This window comes from Nicotiana tabacum, chromosome 2 (assembly GCF_000715075.1).
Source record: "Nicotiana tabacum cultivar K326 chromosome 2, ASM71507v2, whole genome shotgun sequence".
Classification (NCBI taxonomy): domain Eukaryota; kingdom Viridiplantae; phylum Streptophyta; class Magnoliopsida; order Solanales; family Solanaceae; genus Nicotiana; species Nicotiana tabacum.
Window position 1 is genome coordinate 129388256 of NC_134081.1, and position 19113 is coordinate 129407368.

Here is a 19113-nt window from a genome sequence, read left to right on the forward strand (position 1 = left end):
CCTGACCTCGTCACTAATCTACCGATGTTAGGATTGGCACTTAGTGGGTACCAATTGTGGTGTACTCATGCTACTCTTATGCACATGTTTTGTGTGCAGATTCAGGTGCTCGTTATCAGCCGCATTACCAGTGAGTCGAGACAGCTTTGGAGACTTCAAGGTATATCTGCCGCGTCCGCAGATCTCGGAGTCCCGCTCTATTCTTCTCGTGTCAAACACTTCATGTATTTTTTTTTGTTAGACTTTAGTGTATAGAGATACTATTTCCTTTTAGTAGCTTGTGACTAATGATGTTCCGAGTTTTGGGAAGACTGTGAATTATAAAGTATTGGTTATTGTACATGCCGAGCGACATTATTACTAGTTATTCAGTTATCCACTGATGTTAGTTTCCAAGTTTTACTTTCGTATTGTCATTTCCGCATTTGTTAGGCTTACCTAGTCGTAGAGATTAGGTGCCGTCACGACATTATACGGAGGGAGTTTGGGTCGTGACACTGATCATATTTCTTCTATCCATTTGTATAGTCTTGATTGTTATAATGTGTTTTAGTTATCTTTACTGGGTTCAAAATCTTTTATTTGTACATATTTAGTGAGTATTGTTATTGTTAACACATATACGATGTCTAGCTCAGGTAAAGAAGTAGCTTTTTCAGTAGATTCACCCATTAATTAAATGGATTTTGGGAAACAGGCTATTACAGGGATCGCGCTGGATTCAAAGAGGAAAATTCTTTATTCCGGGAGTATGGACTAGACTGTAAAAATGTGGGATTTCGTCAATATAAAGATTCTCCTCATCTTTCCTTCTTTCAGTTTTTAAGTTATGCAACACAAAAACTGGAATAGGAAAATTTAATGTTATCTTTTGGCATACACCATCCCAAAGATAAGGAGAATTCTTTCTCCAGTTTAGCATGTTAAAAACAAAAAAATGAAGCCTCTGCCTTACTGAAAGAAGGAGTAAAATGGAAAGAAAATATCATTCAGTTTGACAATTATGAAGAAAACAAGCTATCAATGGAAAGTAGCGAACTCTAATTAACCTTACTTAGAAAGGAAAAAAGTATTTTTGGAGTTGAATTTAAAGGAAAGACATCTTGAAACTTGTAATATATCTTGTCCTATGTGATAAACATTCTTCCATATTTCCATCTGAAGATAGTCAATTAGTCTCTTGACTCGAAAACGTTTCCACGGGATATGATGATTTATTCTCTTTGTGAGACTAGTTTCTAGCTTTGGAGGATAATGAATGAATTCTTATGTTGTGGTTTCCTTCAGTTTTAGTTAGTACAATCCTTCACTCTTATTAATGAAATAAGAAATCTGCTATGCGACGGGCCATGGCTTTTTGTCACGACCCAAAATCCAGCTAGTCGTGATGGCACCTAATCCAACCGCTAGGTTAGCCAATTAACAACTATCCAATTCTAATGATATTTAATAAGACATTTAAGTAAAGACCTTATCTGAATCTTATACATTTCCCAAAGACTGGTAGTACAAATCATGAGCTTCTAAGAATAGGTTTACAAAACTGAAATGAAATAAATACATCGTCTGTTTGAAAAGTACATAAATAGGGTTTTATAGATCTAAGGCTACCACGAACAAGAGGCAGCTACAGTCGGAACGCAGGTACATCTTCAAATCTAGCTCCCATCGAACACAACAACATCAGTAGCCAACATCTGCACGCAAGGTGCAGAAGTGTAGTATGATTACAACCGACCCCATGTACTTAATAAGTAACAAACCTAACCTTAGGTTGAAAGTAGTGACGAGCTAATACAAAGGTCGGGTCCAACACCAATATTCCACAACAGTTCATAACAATATAGTACAAGTAACAAAATAGGTATCTCATAAATAAAATGCTCAGTTCATTCACAGTTCTAAAAAAATAGGCATTTCTTTTCAAGTACCTCAATGAAAACCCAAATCTTTTAGCGAAAATGCCAAAATACGAGTAAGTTTGAAAACTGTATTTTTTCCCAAAACTCCTTTCAACAAATAGTAAAATATTTCATTTTCAGATAGCATAAGGAAAGTACTTCTCTATGCCTATATGTCAAGATACAGGTAAAATCATAAATGTCCCCAAAACTGGGTAGCAGAAAGAAATGCACCTCTATGCATGTATCACAAGTATGCATGTCAAATGCAATGCATCTCAATGATGAGCTCATGTACTCACACTCTCAAAGTTCTCAATCTCACTGTCTCGTATTCTCTCTCACTATGCTCAGCACACTCAATCACTCAGCGTTGTACAATACCTGTTGCGCCGTGCAGCTCGATCCATATATATAGTCGACCACGCTCACTGGGGGTGTGCAGACTCCGAAAGGGCTCCTTCAGCCCAAGCGTTATATCGCTGCAGCGTACAGCCCAATCCTATAATATATAAATAGCCATAAGGCTCATTGCGGCGTGCAACCTGATCCTAAAAATGTAACCAATATATCGTTTCGGTGTGCAGCCCGATCCCATAAAAGATAATCAATATAACATGTTGCGGCATGCAGCCCGATCCCAAAATATCACTCTTAGGCCCTCAGCCTCACTCAGTCATCAATCTCTCCAGTCTCACTGACGGGTTCACAATGTCATGAAACTAGTCTGATAACAATGATATGATGTATCAATAAATAATAACTGAGACTGAGATATGGCATGAATGCATAGATATGACTGAGTATGAAATATCAATGAAATCAGTGAGATACAGTAAGAAACGACCACTATGGGTCCAAACAATATCGGCATAATGCCTAAACATGATATCTAGCATGATTGACAACTTAAGTACTTTATCACATGGTGAAAACACGGATATCGACAAAGTAGGACCACTATACAGTGCCATGGAAGCAAAAGAATCTCAATTCACATGGTGCACGCCCACACGCCCGTCACCTAGCACATGCGTCACCTCAATACTAATCACATAACACGTACTTTGGGATTTCATACCCTCAGCTCCAAGATTAGAAGAGTTACTTACCTCTAACAAGCCAATACCAATGCCGAGCAAGCCAAGCAATGCTCTAAAGATACCATCCCGCACGTTCCAACCTCCGAACGGCTCGAACTAACCAAAACCAACTCAAGTACATCAAACAATGCTAAAGGAACAAATCCCGATCGAAAAAAATTAAATCTTGAATCAAAGCCCAAAATCGGCCAAAAGCCCAACTCGGGCACGTACCTCGAAACCTGACAAAATTTACAAAATTCAACAACCCATTCAATTACGAGTCCAACCATACTAGTTTCACTCAAATCCGACTCCAATTCGATATTCAAAACTCAAAAATTCATATTATGAAACTTTAGGCCAAAACCCCTAATTTCCTCTTTAAAATTCACAATCCAATTACCACAAACGAAGGTAGATTCATGGAATAAGATCAAAACCAAGTATAGAACACTTACCCCAATCATTGTGATGGAAATATCTCCAAAAGGCGCCTCAATCTGAGCTTGGAAATGTTAAAATGCAGCCAAAATCGCGAACCCTTGTATTTATCATTCTGCCCAGCACTTTCGCACCTGCCTCACATTAGCCGCTTCTACGGCGTCGCTTTTGCGACCAAAAACATGCTTCTGCGGAGAAGCATTGTAGGTCTGTCTTCGCACCTACGGTAGAAACTCCGCTGCTGCGCACACGCAGGTGCGAGTCTAAATTGCGCTCCTACGCTGACTTTCGCTTTTGCTCCCTTTCACACCGCATCTGCGCCTTCACAGATGCGAATGAACCTCCGCTTCTGTGGACAACTGCTCCAAGCAACACCTCCACTTCTGTGACTCCTTTGTCAATTTTGTGACCATCGCACCTGCACAAACCAACCGCAGGTGCGGTAACACCAGAACCAGCAGCAACCAAAAATAACAAAATGAAGAAAAATGATCTGAAATCAGTCTGAAACACGCCCGAGCCCTTCGGGATCCCGTCCGAACATACCAACAAGTTCCATAACACAATAGGGACCTACTCGAGGCCTCAAAATACAAACAACAACATCAAAATGATGAATCACACCTCAAATCGAAATCTATGAACTTTGAACTTTCAAATTCAATAACCCATGTCGAAACATAGCAAATCAATTCGGAATGACTTCAAATTCTGAACTCAAGTCATAAATGACCTAACAGAGCTATTCTAATTTTCAAAATTGGATTCCGACTCCGATATCAAAAGTCAACCCCCCGGTCAAACTTCCAAAAAATTCAACTTTCCCTATTTCAAGCCTAATTCCACTACGGACTTCCAAATAATTTTCCGGACATCTCCTAAGTCTAAAATCACCATACGGAGCTATTGGAATCATCAAAATTCAAATCCGAGGTCGTTTACACATAAATTAACATCCGGTTAACTTTTCCAACTTAAGTTTTCAATTATGAGACTAAGTGTCTCATTTTAATCCGGGATCTTTCCGGACCCAAACCAATTACCTCGGCAAATCATAAAATAACTATAAAGCATAAAGTGAGCGATAAATGGGGGAACGGGGCTGTAATACTCGAAATGACTAGCCGTGTCGTTACATCCTCCCCCACTTAAACATATGTTCATCTTCGAACGTGCCAAGAGTTGTATCCAAGCCATTAAATCACTATTCCATCTTACCACGCATGTACTCGGGGGGTGATATCACGTCACCCTATCCCATATAGGTCCGATAACACAACATAACTGAAATTTCTTATTTCAACCTAGCCCTCAAGCCTTAGAATCTAATTTCCAACATCCAGAATTTCTTAGATGATCTGAATCTCACAACCTACACACTGTAGAAGTATGAACAAACTGTACCAAGCCGCAACCATAACCCAAGATACAATCGTATGATATAACACATAACACGGATACTCGTAGCAGTGATTTCTAATCTCAGTAGCTACTCAATACAACCTAATGCCGGTAATAAACCTCATATCAAATAAGACTCGATTATAAAACTTTCGTACACTACTGATGATGAAAGAAACACAAAGAAACTCGTAACCATTCATCAGATCCACCAGGCATGGAGCTCCCTCTCCTTCGACAAGAACCATAACAAATTTCTAAGCCGACTTTCGATATTATCCTTCCAGCCAGGCTGTAATCAATTCTAATAGTATCCATTCTATGTCCAATGACCTCATCTCATCCAACACGACCACTCCAGTGACATGACATACTCATACAATCTAAAGCCACAACCCGTGCAATCTGTGCACCAATAAGCAACATTCCAAATGTACTCAATCATGGAAAAATGATTTAGACGAGAGAATCGTCCCACAAGCTCAACAGGTACCACAAAAATGCAAAGCTAAGAAACTATCACACACGGTAGAACCAAAACACACGAATCTAACACAAGGGACCATATCTCAACTTAACTTTGCTGCAATGCGCAACACCATCCAAACACTAATCCATATGAAATACTTCAGCCACCATGCTCAAAATCAATAACCACGCGCAATCCGACATCAAGTGCTTAAAGTGCATTACCATAACCATGGAGAATCAGATGACACAATGCCACACAAAACCTGAAAGAACATAAACCATACGCCATCAACCATGCAATGCCCAATTACTCATCTCGCTCAAATTCCGCTATAATGCCCAAATAGAATAGCACCAGGTGTGTTTATAACCAACGAATCAAAACTCCTCGTAGTATAGACGAGTAACTCACATATCATTTTCGTACACGAATAAGCTCAACAACAACCGAATGGCACATCCCTCAATAATAGCAGTAAGGAGCCAACCAATCCGGCTCGGTGTAGAATACACATCCTAATTGAAAAATTATACTATAGACTTACTTATAGAATAAATAAATTTTATTTATAAATCAAAAAATTGTATTTAATCATATATAATATTTGAATAATAAAATATTGAGCATAGTAAAAAAAATTGTTAGAACAATTTGTTCGTAGTAATAATTTTGATATTAACAACAAAAATTCAAAAATTCATTTACACAATTAAGAATGAAAAAAAATAAAAGTTGTAAAATATATTTCATGCACGTAATATAAAAAATAATTATTTAAATTAAATCTTTTTTATAACACACATTATATATTCTTAAACATTATGCTCAATTATATTATTAGTCCGACATTATATAAGCTAGAAAACTAATTTTTTATTTTTTATTTTATAAATAAAATATATTCGTTTTATAGGTAAGTCCATAATGTAGATTAAAAAGATCAAAAATCATAATATATAAAAAGCAAAAAAAAAATTGATAATTTAGAGCGTAAAATATGTATTTGACAATCAAAAGTTTGAGAAATCTTGTTGAGTGACCTTCTGAGCGCTATAGGCATAGTTAAGTGACTTTTCTGTTACAAACGAAAGAAATATGACTTTACTAGATAATTTCAGATAGTTGGGTGACCATTTAAGTAATGGACTCAATATCCAGGCCAGTGCTTCATAGAGCTATTGAATGTACTGGTTGCAGGCATTTAAGGTGGAAAACTGGTCAGGTCATTGCATGGAGATGTTCTACCTTTATGGTGATGATACTTTAATTTATGTGAGGCTGAAGAAAGGCAACTATTATATCTGAGGGTTTTACGTTACTGGTTTTAGAGCCACTGTCGGGACTCCACATTAATCGGCCAAGAACAACTATTTAGTCATGGTAGTTTATTTTGGGCAATGTGAAAATTTCCACACCCTCTATATTGGGTTGTATTTGGGAGCAAATTCAGGACAATGGAGTCAAGAAGAAATGAGAAAAAGATGGTGCCTTTGGAAGAAGCAATAGTCTATTTTGGGAAAGATTGACTTTGATTTGTATATCCCCTAACCTATTGATCATGTTGCATATTCCAGATAGAGCTAAGAATCTTAATACACTAAGAAATGATTTTCTATGGGAAGATAATCAGGATAGGAAGGAGTTGCACTTAGTGTAATGTAAAGCAATCTTAAAGTATGGTTGTCGAAGGGTAAAGAACTTATGACTGCATAATAAGAGTCTCTTATTTGAATATGGTTGGGGATTTAATATTTGAGTAAACGAATTGTGCGAAAAGGTGCTAAAATGGGGCATAAAATGACTAGTGTGCTAGATCTTGTACCTTATCCTATAGATCTTCCACGTTATGTCTCAGTCCGGGGTAACTGGAATATCCTTAGGAGGAACTAGAATGACTTGGAGATTGATAGAGTTAATTTTCTGTTGAAACATTAAAGAAGGTGTGCTTGATTGTGTGTCTCTAGTAGAATATCTCATTTGGGGGATTGGATTCGGAAAATTCAAGAATAGTAGTGTTACTCTTCTTATCGAAAATTTAAAGGAGGTGAGGTTGATTGAAGACCAAAGTGATTCTTTATATTGGATGACTGGAGGGGAAGTTAAATTTACTGTAAGGTCATGTTTGAGACAATTGTCAATAACCTTAGAGGAAGATATGGAAAACCAGTGCGCCAATAATAGTGGCTTGCTTTGCTTGGATCGTCCTACACTATACTTGCTGCTTGACACGACATAATTTGCAGAAAAGAGGCTATAAACTTTACATGTCCTATTTTTTTTGGTTATAGAACACGTTATGAGAAGTCTATGGAAACAATTCACATCCTTTTCCACTATAAAAATATGTGAAAAATGGGGTGCATGTTCCTGAACCTTTATGGGGGCAATAGGTGATGCCATTTAATTTTGAACTTGCACTGTCCAGTTGGTTTACTATTATATGTTGTGTCATTTGTGTTCGTTACCATATAACATATTGTTGTTGCTATTGTTTTTTACTTGGTTGCTTTTTATTTTCACTATTTCTTGAGTCGAGAGCCTATTGGAAACAGCCTCTCTATCTTTACATGGTAGGGGTAAGGTCTGCGTACACACTACCCTCTCTAAACCGTATTTATGGAATTACATTGGGTTTATCATTGTTGTTGTACCATCCAGTTAGCAAAGATTGACGAAGGAAATTAAAATATCTGTATTCAATTTTAGTATTATTTGGACGGTTTGGCTTGAAAAGAATTATAGGTGCTTTGGGGGAAAACAGAGCATCTATCTTTAGTTTAGATATGAACAAAATGGGAAATATTGCTGCAACATGAATTTTGTAAGTTGTATAGAGGCAGTACGGGAGTTTCTAGTCTGCACATACTTAAGGAATTAAATCCAGTGGATCTTTTGTACTCAGTAATTACATTCTTGTTTCTCTAGTTATGTGAATTAAATTACTTACAAAAAAAAGATTAATAAAATAATAAACTAGACTATTTTGTTCCTTTCTTGATCTCTTGTTCGTTGTAAAATGCGATCATATAAAGAAAATATGTTGTGATATTATTTCTTTCATATCATGTGCAATATTTTCAACTTTCTTGGGGTTGAAGCATAGTTATCGTTGTGTTTTAATATTTGACTGTTTTAACAGATATCTTTACATTAAAGCATTAAGTGGTAGAAATATCAAAAAGTAAAATAACGAATTAATTGGTAGAAAACTAAAAATGCCCTCTAATTTATGGCACGATTATTATTTTGGTGATCAAATAACATTTTTCTTTTATTACGAATTTCTGAAACATTCTTAATCGTGTCAGAAATGCTTGATTTCTACTACTTTTTTATTTATTATTTCTGGGTATCTATTTCCTTTTCTGAAAAACTTTTGAAATCTTTTAGTTATGAGAAATGTCTGATTTTTAGAACGTTTATTTATTTATTTATTTATTATTTCTAGTTATCTATTTTCGGTCTGAAAAAATAGAAAGTCATTGCCCGAGATCTGCCAAAACGATTCACATTTATTATTTTGATTGCATATCCAGTGGCGGAGCTAGAATTTGAAGCTTATGGATTCAGGATTCTAGTCCTTTAAATTTTTTGGGTTCTAAATCAATAAGTTGTGCATATTAAATAAATTTCTTAAGACAAATTTAGAGTTTGGATCAAAGTTATTGGTTTTGGCCGAACCCATACTTCGGTCTCCGGCTCCGCCTCTGCGCACATCCTAAATCATGTTATATAATTTTGGATGGGTAGAGTAACTGTTAACAGTTTTGAACTCTAAACTATTAAACTCAATTTTTCTCCACTGTTGTATTGGTAATTTTTGAGTAATTACAGATGATCAGAAGAATGATGCTTCCTTGCTTTATCTGTCAAACTCCAATAATGTATGGTTATTCTGGTGATGTTTGAGTAATTGCATATGATCAGAAGAATGAGTCTTTCTTGCTTTATCTGTCAAACTCCAATGATGTATGGTTATTCAATAACTTATTTGATAAACAATAAGCTTTTCCCATTTTGGACATGTTTGCTCTGTCTTTTGACAATTTTATCTATCTGTAGGATTTGCTAGCTCTGTGTGTAATGCAAGATTCAGGCGGAAAGCATGTATTGCTCTACTCTTTAAAAGACAAAGTGATTCGCCTCTATGTTATTCTATCGTAAGCTTCACACTCAGCCATTGTGTTATTGGAATTCATTGTTGGTTCCTGTTATTGAATGGATCTTTGACAACAATACCTCTTCTGGTTAGGTTTTCCGAGAGGGGGAGAATGTTCTGTAAGGAGGATGTCCATCAAATCCTGATGGGTCCTGATGGTTTGGTTTTTACCGTTGATGAATCAGGTGAACTTAGAGTCTGGAAGTGATTTAACTAAACCCAGCAGTACAACTTCAGAGGGTTGCTGCATTTACAGCGATTACTTTTGGCTAATAACTCTATCCGCTACAATCTTTCTTTGCTTTTTTTGCTTGCCTATGTTTCCTCTAGGTCGCTCGATGTATTATTGCCAATGTGTTATGCTGAGGTCTCTACTCTTAACATGTGTTTTTTAGGTTTTGTTTATTTATGGCAAAATTGATAAAAGAAAAACAGTGATTCATCCGTATTATCCACTAAAAAATGGGTTGAATAATGAACTTTTTAAAAATATGTCAAATATGGATAAGATCTAGATTATCCAATTAACTAATGGATAAACAATGAGTTCAACTTTTATATTCGCAATGATTCAAATGGAGGGTTCTTCAGGTTCGGGTGACTACGAATTTTTCCAAAAGTAATCATATTCAAGAAGGCATAATTAATATGGATATTCATATTATATGTCGGTTAACCTATTTTCTATCCAAATTAAATATGGATCAGGTCGGATATTTTATCTGTTTTTTGCATTATCTGTTTTGAACCGACCATACTCGACTCGATCCGCCCATTTGTCACCCCTAGTTTTGTCATAAAGATTTAAATAATCTTCCTTCCGTTTTATTTAGATAACAATATTTCACTACAACATAGAGTTTAGTGAAGTAAGAAAAAATAATATTAGGTACACACCAAAAGTAGCATTAGAATATGTGGTCTTTAATATGCTATGTCATTCTTACGGCTACAAAATGAAACTAAGATTATATTGTATATATCTGAACTAAGAGTATACTATATAGATTTAACTAATTTTTATATTATCTTACCGATGATATAGATCTGGGGGAGTGGGTCCAGACGGAGCAGGCACAAAATGACTAAGCTGCTGAAAAGGAGAATGCAAAACCAACAAATGGCCAAGCTGCAGCTAAACTCTTCTTGTCATCGAAAGGCAAGCAGAAGTTTCTTGAGGCGCATGGATTGGAACAATGGTGGTCGGATAACATGGAGCTGTAAATGGCTATTAGTAACAGCAAGCTCATTAGCCAGCTGCTGAAATCCTTGTACACTTTGCCAGCTTCTCAATTAACGCCAGGCAACGGATGACAGATGAAAGTGGCTTCGCTCCCTTTACTAAATAACTCATTTTCAATGCCAATAGTTGTTCCATGTCATCATGTTGGTATGCAATTATAGTGTTCTCATAATTTTTTATTTTAATTTATTTATTTTTGAGAAAGAAGTGTTCTTTCGATTTTCTTTCCCCTCTTGTATTGAACAATATATAGCTTTGAAAATGCTCTGAAAGTGGAGCTATATAATCTCAAATGTGGAACCCATATTTTCATATTTGTATATTCGTATGGTTTACCAACATTTAACACAAAATATAGTCCAAACATAACAATATCGATCTTTCATTGATTCAACTAATCAGAAATAAGGGTAATGTTCTCTTTTTCTTTTATTCGAATAATTGTGTTGGTTTATCAAACACTAACCCAAATATAGCCTAGGCTTAACAATAGCAATCTTGCCATGAACACTTATCAGAAAGATGGGTGAATGTTAAGGGAAAAGGAAAGTAGAAAATGAATAATTAACACAAATAGCCTTCTGCTGTAAATAAAAAATAAAAAGAGGATTGACTCTTCTAGGGATCGCACCCAGAATCTCTGGTTCCGTAGACCAGCGCCTTATCCATTGGGCCATGGAGTCTTGTTCATTAGTTGCTGAGAAATAAATAAATAATATATATATATATATATATATATATATATATATATATATATATAAACTTGTCCTAAAATAATTATGGTATTTAATATGTACATATTACTTTAAGTCTCCCTTTTAAGAAATGTAGCTCAAAGTTACAATATAAAACCAGAAGATAAGTAGAATAAGAGAAGAAGAGATAACTTTCTTATTTTATCAAGTGTTCAAGTGTATCCCATATCACATTTCATGCCTCTATTTATACTATTACATAGAAGGTTATAAAAGAATTGTCTTAAATATGACATTAACCTTTGAGATCATGGAGGAAGATCACGGGGAGGGGTTATGGAGGTGTGGGAGTTACAATCATAATAGTGATGAGTAGTGGGAGGTTATATACATCATGGGTTAAAGTAGTGGGAGTAGTGCACATCCACAATTACTATAGGTTTTACAACACTCCCCCTTGTATGTCCAAAAATAGATAATATGCCTCGGTAATACCTTATTAAGAAAAAACCTTGTGGGAAAAAATCTTAGTGAAGGAAAAAGAGTACAAATATTTGTAATACGCTTTATTTGCTACCTCATTAAAAACCTTACCAGGAAAACCCAGTGGGACAAAACCTAGGCTAAAGAAAAAAGAGTACAACGTGTATCTTATTCACTCTCATGAAAACATCACTTTATTCCTCGAAGACACCACATTCCAATCTTCTGTCCATCATCTTAAATGTTGACGTTGGTAATGCCTCAGTGAACATATCAGCCAAATTTTCAGATGAACGAATCTGTTGAACATTAATTTCACCATTTTGTTGAAGATCATGAATGAAAAAGAACTTTGGTGAAATATGCTTTGTTCTGTCTCCTTTGATGTATCCTCCTTTCAGTTGAGCAATGCAAGCAGCATTGTCTTCATATAGTGTAGTTGGATTATCTTTTTTCATAAGAAAACCACACATTTCCTAAATATGTTGAGTCATTGATCTCAACCAAACACATTCCCGACTAGCTTCATGAATGGCTATTATCTCAGCATGATTTGAAGATGTGGCAACTATTATTTTTTTCATTGAACGCCATGATATAGTTGTACCTCCATATGTAAGCAAATATCCTGTTTGAGATCGGGCTTTATGTGGATCACACAAATAATCTGCGTCGGCATAAGCAATCATTTCGGACTTGAATTCATTAGAATAAAATAATCTCATATCTATAGTTCCCCGAAGATATCTAAATATATGCTTAACACCATTCCAATATCTTCTTGTTAGGGAGGAGCTGAATCTTGCTAATAAGCTTACTGCAAAAGCAATATCTGGTCGGGTATTGTAGGCAAGATACATCAGTACCCCAATTGCATTAAGATATGGAGTTTCATCACCAACGAGCTCTTTAACATTTTCTTGAGGCCGAAATGGATCTTTATTTATGTCAAGCGATCTCACAACCATTGGAGTACTCAATGGATGCGTAGTATCCATGTAAAATCACTTTAAAACCTTTTCAGTATATGTTGATTGATGGACAAAAAATCTATTTGTTACATGCTCAATTTGTAGGCCAAGACAAATTTTTGTCTTACTAAGATCTTTCATTTCAAATTCTTTCTTTAAATACTCTACAGCCTTAGGAAGCGCTTTAAAAGTGCCAATGACATTCAAGTCATCAACATACACAACTATGATGACAAATTCAGATCCAAACCTCTTAATAAAGACACAGGGGCAAATAGGATCATTTTTGTACCCTTCCTTTAGCAAATACTCGCTAAGGCGATTGTACCACATCCTCCCTGATTGCTTCAATTCGTATAAGGATTTATGAAGCTTTATTGAAAAAGTTTCCCTTGAACTTTTATGTGCTTCAGTAACTTTAAATCCTTCAGGGATTTAAATAAAAATTTCATTGTCCAGTGAGCCATATAATAGGTTGTGACAACATCCATCAACCGTATATCAAGCTTTTCATGGACTGCATGATTTATTAGATACCTGAAGGTAATTGCATCTACCACATGAGAATATGTCTCCATATAATCAATGCCAGGCCTTTGTGAAAACCCTTGTGCCACAAGTCGTGCTTTATATCTTATGACTTCACCTTTCTCATTTAATTTTTGTAATGACCCGGCCGGTCGTTTTGAGTATTACAACCCCGTATCCCGATTACTGCTCAAATAGTGCTTTTTAGTTGTTATTTGACTTGCCGGGGGTAATTGGTTCTGGTCCAGTGAGGTTTGGAATAATTTGGAACACTTAGTTCCAAGGTTTAGAACTTAAGTTAAAAAGGGTGACTGGATGTTGACTTATGTGTAACGACCCAGGAGAAATTTTGCTATGAAAATTAAGGTTTTGTGGTGCCGTGGAAGATTCATTAGTACAAAGGTTGTAGAGTGTGTTTTGGGTTGAACAATGCGCCTATGAGTAAAGAAAAATTTTTGCCGGTTAAAGGTCATTTCTGCGGCCCACTATGCAGTTGTAGAATAACTCCGTGGACCGCGTAATGGCCACAGAGTGAATCAGGAGTGGGGAAAGTGTGGAGGAAAGTTTGCGGCGCATTATGCGACCACAGATCAGTTCTGCGGTGCATTATGCGACCGCAGAGTGTGTTTTGGGGTTTCATTTTTTTGGTTTTATAAACTCGACCCCATTCTTATAAAACACTATTGGGGTCATTTTGAAAGGTTTCATCTGATATTTTAGAGGGAGGTGAGTGAATCTTAGAGAGAGAAAGTGAAGACCTAGTCATTTGTCCATCAATTCTTATTCAAGGTTTGAAGATTTCACAAGGATCTTCCTAGGGCTTCAAAGAGGTAAGAATTTCTAATACTAGTCTTCAATTTCGAGTTTGGGTAAAGATGGGTGATTGGGAGTATGATTCTTGGGTGTGAACGTATTATTTATACATACACATACCAATAAGATTTCTGGAAAGATTGTTGAGTCCAAATGGGTAAAGATTGAGTTGAAAATGGTAGAAATTTTTAAAGACTTTAACTGAAGATTTGAGGGTCGAGTTGATGTCGGAATTTGGTGAAATTTGTATGGTTGGACTAGTGGTTAAATATGCGTTCATATTTTGTAACTTTTGTCGGGTTCCGAGATGTGGGCCCCACATGCGATTTTTGAGTTAAATTTTGGATTTTGTTGGAAAATTAGTATTTTCTTGTGGAATTAATTCCAATAATTTTTATTGACTAAGTCGGATTATTTGTGGCTAGATTCGAGGCATTTGGAAACCAATTCACGAGGCAAAGGCATAGCGAAATAAAGAATTACACGGTTTGAGGTAAGTAACAGTTCTAAATTTGGTCCTGAGGGTGTGAAACCCCGGATTATATGTTATGTGATTGGTCTTGAGGTGACGCACATGCTAGGTGACAGGAGTAGAGTCTGCCCCGAACACCTAACATAACTCGACTCTTCTTTCAAACATTTGAAGCCCCCAAATTTGACTAACTCCCAATTTTTTCTGAAATTTTGGAAGAGTCTCCCTTGTAATTGGGGCCTATCCACCTGCCAAAGAATCACAAAACTACCCTAATAACATATACATAACTCAACAAAGCATCACAGTATATATTAACAACAGTGATCTCAACATTATGGGCATTACATTAACAGAAGTGGTATCTAGACATGAGTTGCACATATTTAAATCATAACACATAACAAGTACCCTTTTGAACCATAACCATTTGGTTATACAGGCAAGTGAGAATACTTCTTTCACTTTGACAGAGGCAGATATCAACTTCCGGACTTATCTAACAGGAATGACAACTAGGTATCTCTTATAAGCCAATTACCCATTAACTACAACTTCAATAGTTTCCACCGGAACAATAGGCAAAGGATTTCGAATAACCTTCTGGAACCTAGATGCATGATGCATCGGGTGCATGGAGGACAATGATGGGAAAATATCATACCCATAGTTTTGCCTATTTCCTTCAATATTCCATAAGGCCTAATGTGACTACACATACTTTACCTTCCTTAACAATTCACCCAATATATTCATAGAGAAACTCTTGAGAATATTCTGTTCACTTTCTTCAACTCTAAATTTCTACGCCGATTACCCAAACTAAACCTTTGGTGACCTCCAATAATTACTCTAAGATGTGCTAGCTTGAATATTACCATAAAACTTCCTATCCAATATATTTGATCATGGGATGATGCTTCTTCTTTGGCATGTTTGAACCTTCAACTCCCATAGGTTACTATAAATAGGAGCAACAAGGCCCGAAATTGGGCTGAGATCTTTCAAGAATCCATCAATGTGCTGAGCAGGGCATGTCAGGAGGTTATATCCTAAAAGACATGAAGGTTACTACCAATAGTGCTGACATGGTTAATCATTGTGGTGACATCATTGATTCGACAAATGATGCATAGAGTTGCCTAGTAGGCATTGATAATGTAGGGACCATGTTCATGATTATGGGATTTAAAAGAAATGAGTCGTTTTAGACATGTGACATATGGGAGGCATGGTCGGGAGAATAAAGACATTAGCGTCAGTTATTCTTGGAAGACTATGAGTCATGAAAAGGGCAGCAACAATTGTTTCATTCCATATGTGCCTTGTTTGGAAATAGCAGGCCTCAAGAGAAATATCCAACTACGTGACACCAGTCGCCTCTTGGAATGTAAGAAAAATCAGTTTAACTCAAAATGAGAATATTCTAACACCCTGAATGTGATATGGGTTTCAAAATACACGTAGTTTCATTACGCTCTTAACATTAACTAACACAATGAATAGATATGCCACAAGCCCATGAGGATGAAAAAAAGAAGTTGATCTCTTGTGAGATTATTATCATTCTTACAGATTAACCATTGCCAATAGTTGATCCTATATGAGAGGACTAGAGATACGACAAACTTGTCTTTCAAATAAATATGCTCATGATATGTGCCAAAATTTGAAAGCATCTATTTTCAACCTTTCACGAGTGAAACCACATAGCTAGGACATCTTAGTATTGGGGGTGAAATCATGTATTGGTTAGAGAGAATGAACACTTTGCTATGAGCTAGACATGTTTCTACCAATACAAGTCTCAAGCTGCAATACCAGGCTATTTCATGGGCAACTACAATACTAGGAACAAAGGGAGTTACTCACTGAGGCATGATCTAGGTGGACATGAAAGTCATACTGAGATGGGCGAACAAAAAGATTTTCCTGTGACAAATTTGTGAAAATCTCAAATTTGCCAGAATCTTTATGCGGACAAGTGACCCCTTTCAATTGACAGGTGCACATATGATAGGTGTTGAGATATGCTCTCATGTTACTAGACAGTGAAAAGGATTCATGATAATATCCATAAAGGAGTTACGTGATTGTTTCAACCATAGGAGCCACACACACCAGAAAGAGAAAGAGTGGCTCAAGAAGTATCTCAACACTAGGCTGCTTTACATTGGATTTGATACCACATTGGTAAACTTTATGACGGTGCATGCATAAGCACAAGTAAGCAGATGTTATTTATTAGAATCAAAAGGTTATATGAGAAATACATCAGGTATAGTCCCTTGTTGGGAATTTAGGGAAGCAAGTGGGAAGTATTAGCCTAGGGTTATAACTCATGTCAAGGAAATAATTATAGAGCTCTATCCCACAAGAAGCTGTAAATAAGAGAATTTCTGATAAAGTGGCTTCACGAATAATGCGTCTCGTTCAAAGAGTAGGTACATGAAATGTTTTGCTAAGACCATATTTATGAAGGCTCTTCAATATGGATGTTCATATACAACACGGACAATAATGCAGTGTTCATAATGATGTACTAAGGAGTGACTTACATGGTGATTTTAGATTGACATGGCAATACCTTAATTGATGCCCCTCGACTCCACATCCATAACATACATTGGTACCATAGTGACATACCCACGAATGATATCTCCTACACTTCACGCAACAGGGATGAGGTCTACTAAATTGACTCGCCCCACAGACCTGATATTTACCCTTTTTGCATATATAAAAAAAACATTCCCCCTACCCTTCCTCTAAGCCTTCATGGCAGGAGTAAAAATCACTATACTGGTTTGTTATATGGGCCATTGGAATTTCCCAAGCCTGCCACCCCTAACACACATTTGAGCATACTCACAACATGACACAAAATGTTCCCGCCCGCATATCGGGCAGACCGGGCTAGGTGTACCCAACTTGGGGCATTTTTTCTTCTTGTGCCCCCTCTTTTCATAACCATAAAAAATTTTCAAGAGTCTTCAAACACGTCCCCAAGTGGCGCTTCTTACAAATCAAACATTCCGGCTTATTGGTACAAACAACCCTATTTCGTTTCTTAGGTGCTCTCACCACATGATCTGGTGGCGTATTGACATTAACAGGAACATGGACACTTCTCCTAGCAACCAGTTCTTTCATTCCCTCCTCGCATCCTCGAACCCGTGGGTTACTCATATGGAAAATGAGACATGACGAGGAAATTAGCTTCCTATCTTGAGCTCTATCGCACGATATGGAGTATCAAAGAACTGTGAAATTCCTAAATGTCCAAGTAGCCTCATCATTATAGATGTGGTCCATAAAACACCGATAAGAAGGACTCTACCAGACACAGCTTCATGACATCCTAAGACACTTTAAAATCTTAGGCTCTGATACCACGTTTGTCACGTCCCGACCTCGGGGAGCACGACCGGTGCTCAACCGAGATAACCCAGCTGAGCAATCCTGCTTGATGCCTTCTATCCAATCTTACCCATGAACAATATAAAATCAATATCAAGAGATATACATGAGGAGAGTGTAATGTTCCCCATTCTTTTCCCATTTATGAAAAGAAATTCTTTTACGATTTCCAAAATACTACAAGTTTATAGATATAATGAAAAATATGTTTGCCAAATACCAACACTTGTAGTTCAATTCCCAATATCAAACACCACCCACAACCTGTGTACGGAGCCTTAAAGTACAACAGAAGAGTAGTATGGAAGTTCCGTCAATAAGGCCACGACTATACCTCAAAACACAAAGTATAGCATCAAGTGACATTAGGCCCGAAATAGAGTAGGGATCACCAAAACTTGCTGAATAGGCAGTAACTACTAACGAGGACCAAAATTGCCCGCTGCTGAACCACCTACATCCATTCAAGATGCAGCGCCACTAACAAAAGGGACGTTAGTACATATGGAATAGTACTAGTTGGTCAAGCTAACTGTCCTCTGTCAAAATAGAATGCCAATGTAAGAAAGGTAAAATACCATGGAGCAATAACTAACAATTAATGATATGTAAATGCCAAGTTAAAACATAATCATTTTCAACATACAAAAAATAATATTATTTTTGGTTGGGAGATCTTTAGCACCGATATACCACTGTTAAAAATACCAACGTTCATAATACCAATACAACCGTACCTTTAGCACGGGGTCCGATTGTCACGACCCAAACCGATGGGCCGCAATGGGCACCCGGTACCTTACTCAACCGAGTACCAACATAACGTATCTTTCTGTATCATACTATCATACATAACTGAGCCGGAGAGGCTACCGTGAGATAGGTAGGATACAACATTTAATACCAACTTATACTTAAGATATACGGGCCTATATGGCCAAAATATGCATTCTTACACAGAACATAAGCCGACAAGGCCATACAATCTTTCATATACATGACACCTGTCTACAAGCCTCTAAGAGTGCA

At 36.7% G+C, this 19113-nt stretch overlaps 1 protein-coding gene across 1 annotated transcript; it reads right to left on the bottom strand.

Annotated features, from left to right (window-relative positions):
- Positions 1–12356: 12356 nt before the first annotated feature.
- On the bottom strand, positions 12357–12878 carry LOC142168057 (secreted RxLR effector protein 161-like). The gene has a single exon (XM_075228716.1). The coding sequence runs from the start codon at positions 12876–12878 to the stop codon at positions 12357–12359; it is 522 nt and encodes a 173-aa protein (XP_075084817.1).
- Between the last annotated feature and the right edge of the window lie 6235 nt (positions 12879–19113).